This window comes from Glycine soja, chromosome 3 (genome assembly GCF_004193775.1).
Source record: "Glycine soja cultivar W05 chromosome 3, ASM419377v2, whole genome shotgun sequence".
Lineage (NCBI taxonomy): Eukaryota > Viridiplantae > Streptophyta > Magnoliopsida > Fabales > Fabaceae > Glycine > Glycine soja.
Window position 1 is genome coordinate 7719151 of NC_041004.1, and position 18293 is coordinate 7737443.

The following is an 18293-nucleotide window of genomic DNA, read 5'->3' on the forward strand; positions in this document are numbered from 1 at the left end:
GCCTATATCTATGACTAAACTAATTATATTAATGCCAAACAAATTTTTTATTTCACGAGGATTCTTGATTTCCTTGAGTTATAGTTCGTTGAAAAAGAACAAGATTCAGTTCATTTACGTGAGCTAAAAATGCTAAACATTTACGCTTTTCAAGATTGGTTGTTAGGGAATTTGCTATACCTATGGCACCTGGTTTTTCATAAAAGGGTTAATAGACAGTGGAAAAAAGTACTGTAACACTCCTGCCTTGTGTAAAGCTTGCAACTTTTTTTTGTCAAAATAGCTTCCTAATGGAGGATGGGGTGAGAGTTACTTGTCAAGCCAAAGCAAGGTATGTTATTGCTTGAATAGCCCTTGTAACACAATTATGTCATGTATCCAATTGCTATGGCTGATCAAGGAGATCTTTATGAAAGGGATGGAATTGTTTTGGATAGGAGCAAAAGGGATAAAAGCAGAGTTTCAAACCCATTAATGAAATGGGCACTGCTAACTACAACTTCTGAGGATAAAATGCAAAAGTATGGTCGGTCCAAAGTTGGATCTCGTGTGGTTCCATATCATGAAGATCAAAGTGAAGACTCAGTTCCTGTCAGTTTTGTCTCTAAAGATCTCCAAAGGAATGGCAAAGAGAGTGAAGATTCAGAAGCAGCAGTCAAGTCTACTCAATCTACTGTAGGTTTGTTCCTAATGCTTAACTTAACACTAAGTTCCCTCAACCAATTGTGTTATCTATGCCAATTAATTGTGCAGTTGATGGAAGGAAGGTTGGTTAATACTGTTAGTGTTCAAACTTCATCATTTTCCTGTCTTTTTATGTCAAACTGTCATTTGTGACATTCATTAGCATTGATATAAAGTGTAGTGTGTACCATTCATTAGTGGTTATAATTGGTTGTTGTGTGTTTAGATCGTTATAATTAGTAGATCATAGGTTGTACAAGTTTGGTGCTATTATTTTGGCCTCAATGCTACAATAGAAGCTTTGTACACTGATGAAAATGATGAAGTCAAATTATATTGATAAAGCCTTATAATTTTGTTGTTCGTGCTATAGGATGAAATACCTTCGTTTCCAACTGATGTTGCAATCAATTGTACATAAAGGTTTTTTTGCCGACAATAATAGCTTATGTTTTATTCTGATTTGAATATTTCACATTTGCTTGGTTTCTTGTTTTAAAAACATTTGGAATTTTAGAATAATATCTACATCTTTGAGGAAGATTGAAGTCTTTACTTTTGTTGCTTCAAGTGTTGCAGCTCACTTGCATTTTGGAGAGCTTGTAACTGTAAAAGTACAAAGGCTTGGTATGTCCCTTTCATTGACCCTTGATGCCATGTCATTCAATATGATTGGGGTCAATTAAAGCAATTTGCCAAGGATCGAAAAGATCTTTTGGTGGCAGTAAATGAAATGGTAAGTTCCTTGATGTGGAGCGCAGATTTCATAATCTGCTTTGTATGACATTTTTTAGCCAACATTTTCAGAAATTTAATATTTTACTTATGTATGATCATTATACTATATGATTGTTAGGGACTACTATATTTTAGTATGCATTAAAATTGCTTTATGTGTTAGTCGTTGTAGATTAATGCAACAGGTCAGGCACATGTTCGATGAAATTGATTATGTCCTAAAGGGAAAAAATACTGATTGCTTTGCTTCTCTTTACTGTTGGTCAGCAAGTAAGTTCAACATGTGCACCAAGATCGTTAGTTGCTATTTTCTTTTATATTTGATGACCATAATTCAACCATGTTTGTTAATCCTGAATGTATATTTTGGATAATGGTCAATGCTTTTATCTAATGATGTTAACAGAGACAAAATGAGAGACATGATGAATACTATGTGATATTACATAGCAGTATACACATTTAAGTGTTGTAAGTACAAGGATAATTAAACATAATTACAAGAAATACACTCCCCATGAAGTTGCTTGCTAGATATATAATTAATCTAAGGAACTCTGAATGCCTTAGTGAAAACATCTTCCAGTTGATTGTTTGAATTAACAATGCTAATGGTGATGTCCTTGGATAACATGTTCTATCTCAATATGTTTGGTCTACTCATGGAATATCATATTTGAGGCTATATGTATGCAAATGCTGCCTGATTAAGCTTAGTACCATTCTACGACGGTCAATAACTGAAAACCGTCTTAGAATGGTGCAATTCAAAGTTGGTTTTTAAATAAAAAAACGTCTTTGAATGTACCATTCTACAACGATCCTAAAGAAGAAAACATTGTAGAATGATACAATTCAAAGACGTTTTTTTATGTAGAAACCGTCTTTGAATTCCAACATTCTACGACAGTCCTAAAGAAGAAAACGTCGTAGAAATGAACCATACAAAGACAGTTTTTAAGCCTTAGCCGTCTTTGAATTTCACCATTCTAAGACGATTTTTAGTTAATGACCGTTGTAGAATGGTGTCATTCAAAGACGGTCATTAACTAAAAATCGTCTTTGAATGATGGAATTCAAAGATGATTTTGCTATAAGGACTGTCTTAAATATGGTGCCTTTTCAAAGTCGATGTATTGTGGGACCGTCGTGGAAAGTGTTGTCGTGGAATGTCAACACTTTCCACAATGCCACCTTCAAAGACGGTTGTCAACCATCGTAGAAAGCTTCAAAGGACCGTCATAGAATGAGTTTTTTTATTAGTGTATGGATTGAGATCAAGTAGCTCTTGATAAAAGAAGTTAAGGAGAAAAGAGCATTTAGAGCTTGAAGTTTGAAGACTCCATTCCCAACGTGAAAAAGCTTTGGAAGAGTTTTAAAGAAGATGAAGAAGGAAGCTACATTTAAGACATTCAACCCAAAGAAAATCACTTAGCCACTATAGTGGTCAGGTAAAAGGAAAATATTATAAAAATAAAATCAAAGAAAAACAAGAGTTGTGCTTTTTAGGAATGTGAAAAGAGGTTGAGGTAGAAAGTTATTTATCAATCTTGCTAATAGCTTGACCTCTGTGTAGGTCGTTAAGTAAGCATAGCCAAAAATTAGAATTGCAATAAAATGGTAAAAACAATACAAGGTGAAAGACACCAGGATTGTTCTCAAAAGATATGTACCTGTGCTAGTGGTTAATTCTAAGAAAAGAGTGTTTGAAAAAAAAAAAAAACTTAAATATATTTTTGATTCATTATAAATATTCAATTTTTGTATTTGTTTTTAATAAATTTTTCTTTTGTGTTGAGTCCCTAATAAGATTATTTTTATTTTGGGTTCTTAATATTTTATTTTAACCCCTAATAAATTAGTGAATTTTGTATTTATTTCCTGATAAATTAGTAATTTTTTTAGTCCTTACTAATTACAAATAAAAAAATAGTTATCAGCGAACAAACACTAAATTTGTTAATTTATAAATGACTAAAAAAATGTCAGATAAAAAACGAATTTATTTTTATTAGGAACTCAACACAATAAAAATTTATTAGAAAGAAAATGTAAAAAATTGAGTATTTATTAGAATAAAAAGCATATTTAAACCTAACAAAAATAGATTAAAATACAACAAAAGTAAAATGGGGGGTGACGGGAGTTGGTAGGCAAAATAGTTTGAATGTGTAAAGGACTTGAATAGTAAAATTAACATTCAGTTGTAGTTACTGTCCCAGACTGCAAAATATCATTTAATTCATATTACAACTAAAAGCTCAATTGGCCGGATCCAAATGAACAAGCAACATTTGAAATTCAGATTCTCCATTGAGACACCATGCACCCATATTACGATTTAGCCAAGAGAAGTAAATAACACCAGTGATTCTTCCAAGGTTCAAACAAACAAACAAACACTTCTGCCAGAAACCTAATTCTTCGAGTACAAGAACTTAGAGTAAGCATCTTCTTAACTTAAATCTCAAATATATTCAGAGTTAAACACAAAATGCAGTAATGAGTTCAGCACAAGCGGTTTCATTCAATTAACAAACATGATTCTAGAGATGAAGGTGAAGAAATCATATTAACTTAAACACCAAGTAGAATTGAAACCATTGGGACACTAGATCTCATGTCAACACACAACTGCTATTAAAATCCAAAGATTGACTACAGAGTTTAGTCACTCATGGACAAGACCCGAGAGTGAAAAACACTAAGAACAATAAAGAAAGCTAAAAACTAGTTGAGAAAAATCAGAGAACCAAACTCTGTAGCCAAATTCTCTTATTTTTTATAAATCGGCCCAAGCCTAAATCACAACTTTGAATGCAAGGTCTGAATAAAAAATGTAGCACATATTGAGAGATTTGAAATTCAGCATCTTGCATCGGATTACATTGATCATCTGTCTGACAAGGCTTTGCAACAATCGTCCTACTACTTTCAACTTTCATCTCATGTCTTTAAAGTTTAAAGCATTCGTCGTATATGACTATGGAAAGTGAAGCTAAATTAAGACCTACAAACAAAACAAATTAGGACAATAATTAAAACATAAGAATTACTGCATTTTTGCTGAGTCTGAATAAAACTCATCGATAAAAAATTCATCTGATTCAATTCAAATGATTTTGACAGGGAAGCTGAAAAAGCTAAGTTTAACATAAAAAAGATATGAAAATATATGAATTATGATTGCTATTCAGGGTTTCCACTCTCTTTGTGAGGTCCTGGAAATGAATTGTATTTTTTTCATCACCTTGCAGGAGTATAAGTGTTTTGGTGTTGATCAATACCAGCGACTTGTTTCTCTTTATCTTATTGCACTTTTTGTTATTTCAACATCTAACATAATGTTAGATTCAGGGTTTCCACTCTCTTTGTGAGGTCCTGGAAATGAGTTGTATTTTTTTCATCGCCTTGCAGGAGTATAAGTGTTTTGGTGTTGATCAATACCAGTGACTTGTTTCTCTTTATCCGAATTGTATTTTTTTCATCACCTTGGAGGAGTACAAGTCTTTTGGTGTTGATCAATACCAGTGACTTGTTTCTCTTTATCTTATTGCACTTTTTGTTATTTCAACATCTAACATCATGTTAGGCCTATCTTCCAGTTTAAAGACTAAGTTGGAATTTGTGGCCAAGGTTCTCATAAGTAGTGACGGAGACCACAGGGACGGTGAAACCTTTACTACAACATGTATCTTTTATGCTATTAATATCAGTTGTTTGCCCATGGAAAAAAGTTAATATCACTTTTAAAGCCTTTTCGATTAAATTTTATACGTAATATGCAAATACATCAGCACAACTAAACGGGTTTTGAAACAATAATCCTTTGGTAGTGAATGCACGTACTTGTAATCAAAATTGTGCGTCAGTGCAATATGCTCAAACTTTCACCGACCAGTTAATGAGGTAATGGTTAACTCATCATTTGAAGTCTTATGGTTTAGATTTGAGCTGAATTTTTCTTCGTCCGAAATCCTTCTGGGAAAGAAGCCAGGCTCTTTTGGCTCAACCAGTTCCATCTCACTCCCTAACATTTGAATTACTGAGGTCATGGTTGGCCTATCCTCCGGGTATTGTTGCAAGCACAAGAGACTAACATGGATGCATCGCAGTGCTTCTGGGATAGCACATAGGTCCTTTATGCTTGAGTCAATCAACTGTAAAGCATTTTTCTCTTTCCAAAGTGTCCATGCCTGAAACATAAAAGAAGAAAATAATAAAGTTAATCATTCATGTTTAAACTTTGCCATAAATAAATAATAAGTTTTTGAGTGCTTACATAACCAACCAGGTTAAGGGTCTGGTTTCTATGACAAAGAGCTCTATTTTTGTTCCCACATATAATCTCCAACAATAAAATACCAAAGCTGAAAACGTCCGATTTGATTGAAAATAGTCCATCAACAGCATATTCTGGGGCCATGTATCCACTGCAGGAAACATTTAAAGAAAAAATCTCACTTGACACAAAAATAAATATATAAATGTGGTGTAGTATAGTTAGACAGACACTCACTAAGTCCCAACTACCCTGTTTGTGTTTCCTTCAATTTGGTCTCCTCCAAACGCTCTAGCCATTCCAAAATCTGATATTTTTGGATTTAACTTTGCATCAAGTAAAACATTACTTGCTTTGAGATCTCTATGAATAATCCTTAATTGGGAATCTTGATGGAGATACAAAAGCCCTCTAGCAATTCCAAATATTATGTGGAAGCGCTGTGGCCAATCCAGCAATTTACTTTTTACTTTATCTGTTTTTTTTTTTTTTTTGCCAGGCACACATGTTGTTCAATATTAGATATTATAGAGTAATAAGCCACAAAATATGACAGAAGTAAACCAACACAAGTGCACCTAATCTTAGCATTCATCATATTACATACCAAAAATGAAGGTGTCTAGGCTGCCATTAACCATGTATTCATATACTAGTAATTTTTCTTGTCCTCGAAAGCAACAACCAAGGAGCCTTACAAGATTTCGGTGTTGAAGCTTTGCAATCAGTTTTACTTCTGTTGTGAACTCGGTTATTCCTTGTCCAGAGCTACTTGAAAGTCTCTTGACAGCAATTTCTCGCCCATCCACTAATTTTCCCTGCATGATTGCATTCATTTGAGAAGATGTTTTGCATAGTAACAATTCATCTCTGGACTTCTTTTTCTGCTAAGTGCTTAAATTTTTAATTACCTTATATACAGGTCCAAAACCACCTTGTCCAATCTTATTATTCAACGAGAAATTATTCGTGGCAGTAGTGATTGTTAGCAGATGAAACAATGGCACATCCAGATCTTCAAGCTGTCTTTCAATGTTCTCATTTTTCTTTGGCTTATCTGGACAACAGAAGAAAGGAATAAACATTCAACAACATTATGAAACATGAGGAGGGATTGGAACTGGTTTAAGAGGATAAATCTGCACTATCCAAATAGAGAAGGAAACAGAAAATATATATTGCGTGAACTCAATTTCTTTAATCTCTGGCAAGTTGAAACTCTGATCATTATTAAAAGCCACCTGGCCTCATTCCCGGTTAAGCTTTAACTACACTACAAGTGCTCCATGATAATTTGAAGCATTTCCTATTTTCAATTTCAAAAGATACATAGAAAATAGCTATCTTTATTTTAGTACAAAAATACGGATAAGTAATTTACCAGCAACGCTCCTTCCGAATCAGTATATAACAAAAATGCAAAATAAAATATATAAATATATTTTTAGTCCTCAAATTTGAGTTATTTTTTTCCCTTTAAATTTGAAGTTGTTGTTTTCACTCCTTAAAATCCTTAAAATGTTCTTTTCAATCTCTTTCCATCATGTGAACCAAAAAAAAAATCACAATTTGTGGCACTTGACTGTCAAAATTTGATTTTTTATTTTATATTTTATTGTTTGATTTCTGATCGATAGACATCACCAAAATCAAGTTTATGAAATTGAAAACACATTAATCACTTTAATTTTTTTATTGACATGATTCCGATGATTTTAAAGTGCAAAAAAATCGTACTTTAAATTCAAAATAGAAAATCAATTTATGATGGTCATAAGTCACCATAAATTGTGAATCTCATATTTCCCTCCTAGCTCACACTTTGAAAAAGACTTTAAAAAAATATTATGCGAATCTTATGGACCAAAAAAGCAAGTTTAAGTTTGAAAGAGTAAAAAAAGGACCTAAATTTAAGGTACTAGAAATATAAGGTAAAATAAAATTATCCCACTAATTGCATCAATTATGGTAGCAATTATTATCGTCACCCATTCCTTGTGTCCATGTTGGGGCAGAGGCACTTCATGGTTGATTTTGATAACAAAAAAAAACAATCTTGTTATTAGTGGCTGCCTGGCTGCAACAATTATTGACAAATTCATGCAAAGAAAGATCATCCACATAATTTTGTAGTTTTTTGCTGCATTTAACTTCACTAGAAAATGATAACAAGTATTATGTTTTTTTTATGGCTCAATATTATTAAACTCTAACAACTAATAATTTTATCCAAGAGACACAGAACAGAACCCTGCTATAATAAGGCCACTTAACCAAAATCTCAAAGGATGCTCTGAAAAACCAATAACAGCACTTGTCAAGGGAATTGACAAATAGCAGACATTCCATTTAAAATATGATATACAGAACTATTCGTCCATATTTTTAGGGAAATGTGAAAGGGAAGAATAATTTTACCAGCAATGTTCCTTTTGTAGACGAAATAAATAGCAAGCACCACTCCTAAAGTTGCAGCAACGGAGGTTATAAATATTATTTTTGACTTCTTGTGCCTGATAGACTCTTCACAGTTGAATTTGATCAAATAAAACAACAATGGTTAAATTCCATATTGAAGGACCAAGCTTATATTCTCAAAACATGATTGAAATTCTGGTGAGAAGAATAATAAAAGGATTAATTGGAAGAGTTAATAAAGTATTTACCTATTTCTGACGCAGGCAACCTTATATATAGACTCTGCCCATTCTCTGGAACTGGATACAGTTTGATGTCATATAAATCACCGAACCACATAACACAGCCACTGCCTGCCCCACTTATATTTGAATTGGTATATGCCATGCAGGAACAATTATTCAAGCACTTGGTTCTGCATTGTTTTAGATCAATAGTCTCATTCACAAACGTATCTTTAGTATCCGGCACTTTCAAGCCATCCACAAGTACAAACCCATCATTGAGCTTATCTTGGCAGCTAAGTGGATGTTTCCTGATACATCCTTCAGACCAGTCCATTGAGTTCCATTTCTCAGGAGTCTTAGGCTTGAACCCTTTTAAACATTGACATATTGGTAACGCAGAAGTGGTGCAATATGTATTGGCTCCACAGACTCCATAATGGTCACAGTTGTCTTCTGGCATCACTTCATATAAAATCCATGATTTTCCTGACCATACATAACGCTGACGTTCTAGTGTGGTTTGGTTAAGTACCACTTTAGATATTGAACTAGTCTGTTTGACACTCCATCTGTAATAAACCACTTCTTGGTTGGAGACAAACTCGTAATGGTATATGGGGTTATTAGGCTTCATAAGTGGCATGCCACTGAAACGTAAACCATTCCATGGTCCAAATCTATGGTACTTTTTTGTTCCCTTCATCATATAGATATCAGGATAGGGGTGCAGGGTAATACCCCATGATAAGTCTCCTTGGGTTGGATCATTATCACTCTTCCAAGCTATCAGGCAAGTACTAAGATTTCTCTTGATGTCCCATCCAACCTTCATTCCTGACAGCATTGTATTAGATGGGTAATCAAAGCTTTGCCACAGATATGTATCTTCCTTGGCTTCATTCTCATCTCTTATCACAAGATTGCCTGAATCCAAGAGCTCTGCCACCGGATTCTGTGCCTTTTCTGGAGAACTTGTGCTCCAAACAACCGTGTTGTTGTGTGTAAGGACCAAATTGCCAGAACTGTCTAGTTTCAAGATGGAAAAAGAATCCTTGATTGGGTTGCCACCGTTTGCAACCCAAACTATGTTTTGAAGTGGAATATTCTTGTACCAAATCCCAAGGTAGATTTTGTTCGGATTTCCAAGATTGCAGAAACCGAGTTCAAAGATTCCACTTGGGGAAACTAGGGTTTTTCCGTAACTGAGGGACTGGGATAGTGTAATGGATGAAGTTTCTGCTGCTATGAAAACTATGAGAGAAGGGGAAAACAGTATATAAACTATGATACTCATCAGAAAAAGAATAAATATCATTGAGTACTAAGCTTGACAGTTAGAGCTTTAAACAGCTGTTCTGAAGACTAAGAAAACTGAAACCATTGTGTATATATATAGAGGGAGTACCAAACTTTACGAAGTTGTTGAAAAGTACAAAAATACTTTCTTTCCAAGACCATTCCACACATCCAAAACTAATCAATATTTATTATGCCAATTGAGCAGTTGCTACCAATGACCCACTAGAGAGGAAAACTTGTGAGTGGTGCCAAATGGAAAAATTATAGTGGAAAACTAAGCTTAGGAGCATGCATTATTTTTTTCACAAGTCACAATTACTTGATGCAGAAGGCAGTGTGATTAGAATGGTAAAATTTAACTTGTAAATGCAAATCTCATAAGCTTTTCAGAATTTTCAGTAGACTTTCATTTTGTGGTTTAGGGGTTTGGTTCCAGTCTTTCTAGCATGTGTGGCTAGAAGGACCACAGTCTTGAATATTGAGGCTCTTGGTCACTGTCAGGTAAACTACCTTGTGAGACTTCTGAAATAGACACAATGTTAAAGAGTAGTATTGAAAGTTTGGGTGCTCATAGGGAGGACCACAGTTTCGGGTCAACAACGGAGTTGACTTCACTGACTATTAGAGTTTAGAAGTTCCTTTCATTTTTTAAAAATGGGTCTGATAATCAGTGCACTAAGTGTGGTGAGAAATTTTTATTTGAAAATCATATGTAAGTGCATTTAAAAATGATTGGAGATTGGAGAGCACACATTATATGTATCCTAATAAAATATAATTTTTTTTTTACTTTCTTAATAAGTACCTTCAAAGACACTTGTTAGTATGTCATCTTTAAAAAATATACTTCTACCTGGAAAAAAAATCATATTCTGTTTGGTCTTTATAGCTCTTGCAACTTTTATTTTAATCTATAGCAAGGTTTTAAAAATTTTAAATTATTTGTGACGGCGCGCAATTGGGACCACATCGATATTTAAAACCTTAATCTATAGTTTAAAACCTTAAAACATTAGTTTTTAGTTTTTTTTATTAGATAGAAAGTTTATTTAACCGTTAAGTAAATCATTTTTTTAAGTAACTTTTAGCATTCTTTGAGTAGCTTTTAGAGTTTTTTAAAACTCTATTTGGAAGTATTTAAATCGTTATCTTCTATTTTTTACTTTTTATATTTTATTTATTTTATCCTTAAAATATTTATTTAACATTTTACATTTTATTGCTATTTCAATAATTAATTTTATTACACACTTATAATTTAATAAGTTAACTTTTTAATTAATTTTAATTAAAATAAACATTTTATTTTGATTTCTATAGTTGCAATTTTTCAAGTTTCAACTAATACCGTATTAAGTAAATACGATCTTGATCTAACTCAATTTAATCCTGATTCATCTCAAACGGCAAAACATATAATAATTATTTCTGAAAAAAAAAAAGAGAGAAGAAGAAAGGTAAACCTCCTCTGCGTTAACGGTTAACGATGTCGCAACCATGCACACTGATGCTCGTGGTGTTTCAAAGCAGTTATGCAGAACTCCTTTTATATAGTTCCATCAAACCAATTTTCTTCTCTATCTCTTCTTCTCTTTCTCCCCATCAGAAGTTCAAAATCCAAATACAATCTTAACGTCGCCATCGCCGTCGAAGGTGATGTCATCGGCGGTGGATCCGGAGCTTTTGCCGGCGGCGAAGACTCCCTACACGGAGGAGCAGCCGACGCATCTCTGCAGAATGTTTGACCGCGACGGCAACCGTTCATCACTGGCTTCACTGCGGAGTGGCACACGCCATCTGCTAGCTCTTTTCTGAAATTTCATTAATTTTTAGATATCAGTATTTTTTCATGAAAATTAATTGGTAATTTTTTTAATAATCATCAAGAATTTCAATGTGTTAATTAAAAATTAGTTTGGTTAGTGATTAACTACATATATATTATTATGTAAAAACTATTTTTTTAATCATCATTACCAATTAATTACCAGTGGAAACTATACATACTGAAATTGGAATTCACTTCTAAACTTTTATTTATTTAAACAGAAATAGGGTAAAAAAATTTAACATGTTTGGACACTACTAAAAAAAGGCCTTTTTACAACAAATATACGACGTCAGTTCTCCTAGAGAGTCGTAGTAGAATAAGCGGTGACAATTTCCTAATTATGAAGTTTGAAAATAAAGACGGTGATGTTTGACACCATCGTAGAATGACGTGTACCACGATATCCATGACGTTTTTGGAAAAATCGTCGTGATTTGCACTTGTAGTATAATACATGGTGGCACTTTCGTAATTAAGAAGGTTGAAAACAAAGACGATGATGTTTGACACCGTTGTAGAATGATGCATACGACCACAACGTTTTTGAAAAAACCATCGTGGTTTGCACTTCACTTAGTCACGTGAGCCCATTTCATTGATTGACTTAGCTTCGTGACCTCAGTTGATGCTCACCCCCTACGCGCTATCCTCACTCCAGTCACCTTCTCTGTCACTCACACTTCCGCGTCGGCACGCTGTTCAATTACCACCGTCATTGTCCAATGTCAGTATCTCATTTTGGAATGGCTTATTTCATTTGATTTGAAATTTCATTTTTGATGGGTTATTCAACTAGCTGGCAAGTTGCGTCACCGTCAACGACCAATGTGTGAACCATAACTATCGGTTTCACCCCTGCCACGCCACGACGCCAAAGGTTTGAACCCAAGTTTTTCGGGAACTAAAATGCTTTTGCTTTAGCACCCTATAGTGTATATTTTTATTATTTTTGACATATTAGATTTGGGGGTTTGCCATTTGCATGTTTAAGGGGTCTCGTGGGATATTTTTTATTAAAGAGAAAGACATCCTTAATGTTTGGTGGTATTAATGTCTTAAGGCGAGGGAGAGAAAAGGATTAATGTTAGGGACAAGTGAAGAGGAAAATAAAAAGGAACTAAAATTCGACTATTTTGCATGAATTTGCAACTTAAATGACCTACTCAGCCATGACATTTGTGATAAAGCTAAAAGAATAAAATGTACAAGCCATACAAGAAATGACTATGGGCCTTATTTGCTAACTTTGCTTGCATTAGCCATTTTGGCTTGGGTTCTTGTATTTTTACATGCTTCTTCCACAATAGCTGCCCTTGCTACTCTATGTATGTCAATAGTTCATTATCATCATCATAGACAACTTCATTTTAAATGTGTTCATGATGGTCCTAAGCTAAGCTACTACTAAGAGTCCAACATGTGTCCCATGCATGGCCTACAAAAGTACACTTGGACTTAATTAATTTAATGTTAGTCATAACATTTTTTGGCTAGGCATTGGCTTAAGAATGATGGTTCACTCTTAGCTGTATGTTATTATTGAATGTCCAGTTTTAGAAGTTAAACTTCATGCTTTGTAGAAGTTCCTAAAGTGTAAATGTATTTCAACCCATTGGGAACATTCTCCTTCTTTATCAAATTGGTTTTAAATGGAAAATTAAACCCAAGGTAGTAAGAGTATAGTGGCCTTTAACATAATTTGTTGATTGGGTTTGACCTCAAAGTTTAGATGGTAATGAAAGTACTCCTCTGGAAAGATGTGTTTCCAAGTTTTCTAAGGATAACATTCCTCATTGTCAAAGAAATGTGTTTCAGTTGTTTGATGCATTGCAAATTTTGAGTGTTTTGTTCTGTGCATTGCAAGTCACATGGAATGGAAGTAGTCATTTGTCAATTCTGGATATAAGTTTAAACTCTTGTAGCTAGGTCTCACTCTCTTGAGGTTGGGGAATTCTCAAAAGTGGCAGTAATATCAGAGCAGATTATTTATTGGCGTGAGAGTGTAAGCATGAAAGTAATACATATATACTTGCAAATACATCTCTTATCATAGATTGACCTATCCAATGACATGAACAAATTAATATTAATTAATATGGCATGCATGAAATATTGTAACTACATTTTGACTATGTTATATGAACATTTAGCCAAAGTATATGATCAGATATAGTTTTGTCAAGTAAAATTTGTTACAAGTGGTTATTTATACATGTAAAACTTATCTATAAATGGAATTCAATTGTTCTATTACACAATTTAACTAAAAAGAAGTAGGACATTGTTTCTCTACTACACAAAAAAGATAATTAAACAGAATATATATTAGTGGAAGTCGATCATGTGTGGATTGCTTTGGTAGCTGAATTTTATTTCTCATTTTTCAGTCGTTTCATATCTAAGAATCAATATTTCTTTTCAAAATCCTTTTAACTCGTCACGCTTGTGATTAAACACGTCGGGTTCTCACAATGGATCCCATCACAATACTCGTCGCGCAAAACTCGTCGCCCTTAAAAGGTCTTACAGTTGTGTGATTGCACAATTCATAGCTCACAACACAATACACATCTCAATATAGATGTATTCCATCATTCATCATATGTTCAATTCACCACATACTCACAATTTGAATCATCATTTCATATTCTCAATATAACAATTTATACAAAAGACTATCACAATCTAGGGAGTAAAACCCCTCAAATAATATTACACAATTATATCAAAATCATAAGTCAAAATATATAAATATCAAGATCACAATTTATCAAGCAATTCTCATTAGAACATCAATATTTTATTTATAATCATAAAGGAAAAATTGCAATTTAATAAACATCCCAAAATAAAACTCTAATTTAATCCTCTAAAGATCCTTACACATGTTCTCACTCACCCCTAATTGTGAATAACTCATCCCTTACCTCTAAGCGGACTCACGTGTCTTCCGACAGCGATAGCAGCATCTCTAGCGATTCCTTGAGATTCCTCCAGTTTTTCCTCCGATTGCTCCGATAGAGTTCCCAAACGTCAGAGAGACGGAGAAGAGATTGAAGCCTCCATTTGTACTGTCTTCATGAGATTCCTTTTTCTCCCTCCACGATAATTATATGGAAAATCCCAACGGTCAAGGTGTGTGCAATTGAATTTCAAACAACATATCAAACTTTAGTGAAAATCCAACGGTTAACTAATCCAGGATCGTAGTTTTACCGAGACAGCTCTGGATTTCTGCGGGAAAACAAAAAGTCACGATGCAAACAATATTTCTCTCATCTCCGACATCCTTTAGTAATTCCCAATGGTGAAAATGCTCGTAGTTGAGTTCCAAACCTGGTGCTTAAATTTCACAACGATCCAACGGTGAATGAGTCCGAGATCGTTATTTTTCTGAAACAGGTTTGGTGGTCTGCGGGAAAAAGAGAGGACTTTGAGAGGAGGATGGGAAAAACGAAAATGAGGGAAAGAAGAGGCACCGTCAGTATGAAAACTGACCTAACGCTATTTATAATTAGATTTACTCTATTTATTTATTTATTATTTTATAAAAACAAACTCTATTTTATTCTCTATCAAACAAATAAGTAAAATACCCTTTTTATTTTCTCTCAAACCATGATTTTAATTAATAATTATATCTCCTTATTTATTTATTTACAAAATCTCATCATTTTCTAAAACTCTATTTATTTATAAATAACAATTCTTTTTAAATTAGCTTACGAAAAATGAGATGTTACACTTAGGTATGCTACCAATAATTACATCGGCTAGCTTTATGTTTTGAGAGGTTATTGGTACTGATAGGATATCTACATTTCCAACCATATAGAGATCACATAAGCCAAATCATAATCATTAGCAGGGTCATTGTAGAGTATATACTATATACTATCCAATAGAGCAACATATAGGGAGTTCAATTGATAGTAAAGGCACCCATTCCTCCAAATTGAAGAGCTTAACTACCCCATCCAAAGCCAAGAACCTAGTGCCTAATCTAGCTCTAATCCAACAAGCTTTTCTATCTGATGAAGCTTGCACCCAATGGATTTGGTGATGATTCCATTACAATCCGACAACAAGAGCTCCTCATTGTTGACCTTGACGTCCTCCTTTCACACCTTCATCACAAACATATTGTTCACTAAAATGCATGCAATGGTGTCCACCCTTGTGGACCTAGTAATGGGTTCCACATGTAAGTAGTTGATGCATATTTTTGACAAGTAATGTGTGTGTGTGTGTGTGTGTGTGTGTGTGTGTGTGTGTGTGTGTGTGTGTGTGTGTGTGTGTGTGTGTGTGTGTGTGAGCTTTTAGCACAGCTTTGAGTGTTTTGACCTACAAAATGATGATAAATTTCTGGTAGTTTATCTTGTTACTAAAATACAGTGTCTTGCTGGCCAATGTAGTCATCTCTGCTCAATGGATATTGTTGAAATTATTTGACTTCATTGGTATGTTTCCAACTACTAATTAATCATCATTTGAACTCTTCTTAGTGCAGATGGGAGGTAGAAACATCATTATGGTTGATGCAGTAAGCTGTAGAATACCATTGGTTAGTGACACACCAAGTATAAAATTTGGAGCGGATGCTACCCATCCTGAAAATGAAGACTCCAGCCCTTCATTACCAGTTATAAGCTTATGATCCATTTGTCTTGATTTTTTAATTTTGCAGTGGTTCTTGAGGGTTTTGGTAGTTGCATCTCAACACTGGCCTGAACTGACAAAATATGTTGGTTTAGCCATACAAGATTTCTACAAATTGTGGCACGACCCTGCTCGTGGCTAAGTCAGTGGTGGTATGATCTGGTAATACAACAAATATGACCTCCTAGCTTTCTAATTCTTAATGTTGTTTTTGTCATTTCATAATAATGTTTTTATAATTTTAAATTAATTAAAAAATTTTCATCGTTTGTCTTTTTTGTAGTAGTGAGGTAAGTTTGTTTTTTTTTTACAAGAGGTAAGCTTGTCGAAAAGTGATTTTAAGATAATTAATTTCATTGGAAGAGACAAAATAATCAGTTTTGGCATAGTAAAAGAGCATAAAAACAACTACAAAAGCCATTGAAAAATAATCATAAGCTATGAATTTTTAGATTCAGGAAAATGACATTTTTTAGGGGAAAAAAACTTTTTCTAAATTTCATATGTGTTTCCAAACATTTTTAGCTATGATCATGTTTGAATTCAACCCCTTATACCAGGAGGAATCTAAATACAAGGTCAAGCAATAAGGATGCTTTTTTATGACAAAAGTTAAGGGAAAAATAATAGCCATGTTAATACGAATCAAATGGAAAACAAAAAATGCAACCATGAAACATGTATTGTGGATGCCTATGAGACATGTATGTTGCTCTGTTGGGTATTAAATTATGTGTATGTTTAATAGTTGGGTGAAATATGAAAAATATGCCTATACATTAGATGATGAGGACGTGTGTATGTTATGTATTACCCAAAGGAGGGTAAGTGAAGGTCGGGGTTATACCCAATATAAAGGTTATCAGAGCCCTGGTTAGACAAGTATGAAAGTTAATTTAAAGAAAAATATAATGCATGTTATCATCCGGGGTGATACGTAAGTAAGGAAATCTTCAGCGCAAGTTTCTTATATGGATTTCTTAATCATCTTTTTCTGGTTCCCCCAATGTCATGTCACTCATAAGAAACTCATAGAATTTTACTCCAATGCAAGAAACCGCAAGAAATCCAAACATTTAAATTATTTTATTATAAGAATAATTAACTCATTTTTTCAGTTTTTATGTATACAAATAATAAATATGAATAAATGAAGAAAATATTAAATATAAATTAAAAATAAAAAAATCACATAACATTAAAAGGAAATGTGTAACAATAAAAAATACATTTTTACTAAATTTAATATCCTAGTTTTTTGCTGATATGGTCACAATACTTTTCGTGGTCTTTGCGTTGCTGTTCGGACATGTTAGATGTATCCTTCATGACGATTCCATACTCCATATGTCGTTCCTGTTCTTGCAGATGTCTTTCCTATGCCTCCTTTAACTGAATAAGTTTTGGTGTGTTCATATTTTTGTCCTTCATTACATTTTCTATGCTAGATAAATCAAGGGTGTTAGAAGATTTTTTTTCCTTTGCTCTTCCTTTTTGTTGCTTTTTGTCCAATTGGGCGAGACATTGGTGATGGCGTATCATATTCTTCGACTTCAACGAGTGTCTCTGGGTTACAAGACGACGAATAATTTCCAGAGCAGAAACCTTTGTTCTTTTTTAACACTTTGACATAAGTTCTGCATCGAATTTTGATTGATCTTTTAACAACAACCAAGCATGCTCAACCTCAAATATTTTACCTGTATCTTGTGAGTAAATCATATGAGCATCAGCTAAAACATCCTTCTCTAAACTTCCACTTCTTCTATGTTTATCTGCTTATTTGTAGCACCCGTTAAACTTTTCAACTGGAGGATGGATCCTGTTCCGCCAAGATTTTAATTGAGTCCAGCTTCTTTCACAAAATTGCCCGCTTTGACGCACATCGTCATTGTTGTACACATTTTTTATCCTTGCCCAATATTGCTTTCATGTTTGGTCGACTCCTATAATTGAATCCTTTGACACATTGAGCCACGATCGAACGAGAATCACATCTTCTGTCACTGTGAATGTGGCATGACTTTTTTTCCACCTGAATTTTGATCTCCTTCGTCTAGTTGAATATTGTCTACACCGATGGGTGATTCGATTTCATTGCTAGTGTAACATCCCATTTTTTTTTCATAAATAAATTTAAGAATTTTTTAGTAAA

At 33.8% G+C, this 18293-nt stretch overlaps 1 protein-coding gene across 1 annotated transcript; it reads right to left on the reverse strand.

The window, feature by feature from the left end:
- Positions 1-3581: 3581 nt before the first annotated feature.
- Positions 3582-9704, reverse strand: LOC114406108 (G-type lectin S-receptor-like serine/threonine-protein kinase At4g27290). Its single transcript, XM_028368686.1, has 8 exons — positions 8371-9704; positions 8123-8227; positions 6616-6761; positions 6312-6522; positions 5942-6179; positions 5705-5855; positions 5272-5618; positions 3582-4432 (listed from the first exon to the last, which is right to left on the reverse strand). Exons 1-7 carry the CDS (start codon positions 9662-9664, stop codon positions 5313-5315), a joined length of 2451 nt encoding a protein of 816 aa, XP_028224487.1. The 5' UTR covers positions 9665-9704; the 3' UTR covers positions 3582-4432; positions 5272-5312.
- Positions 9705-18293: the final 8589 nt, after the last annotated feature.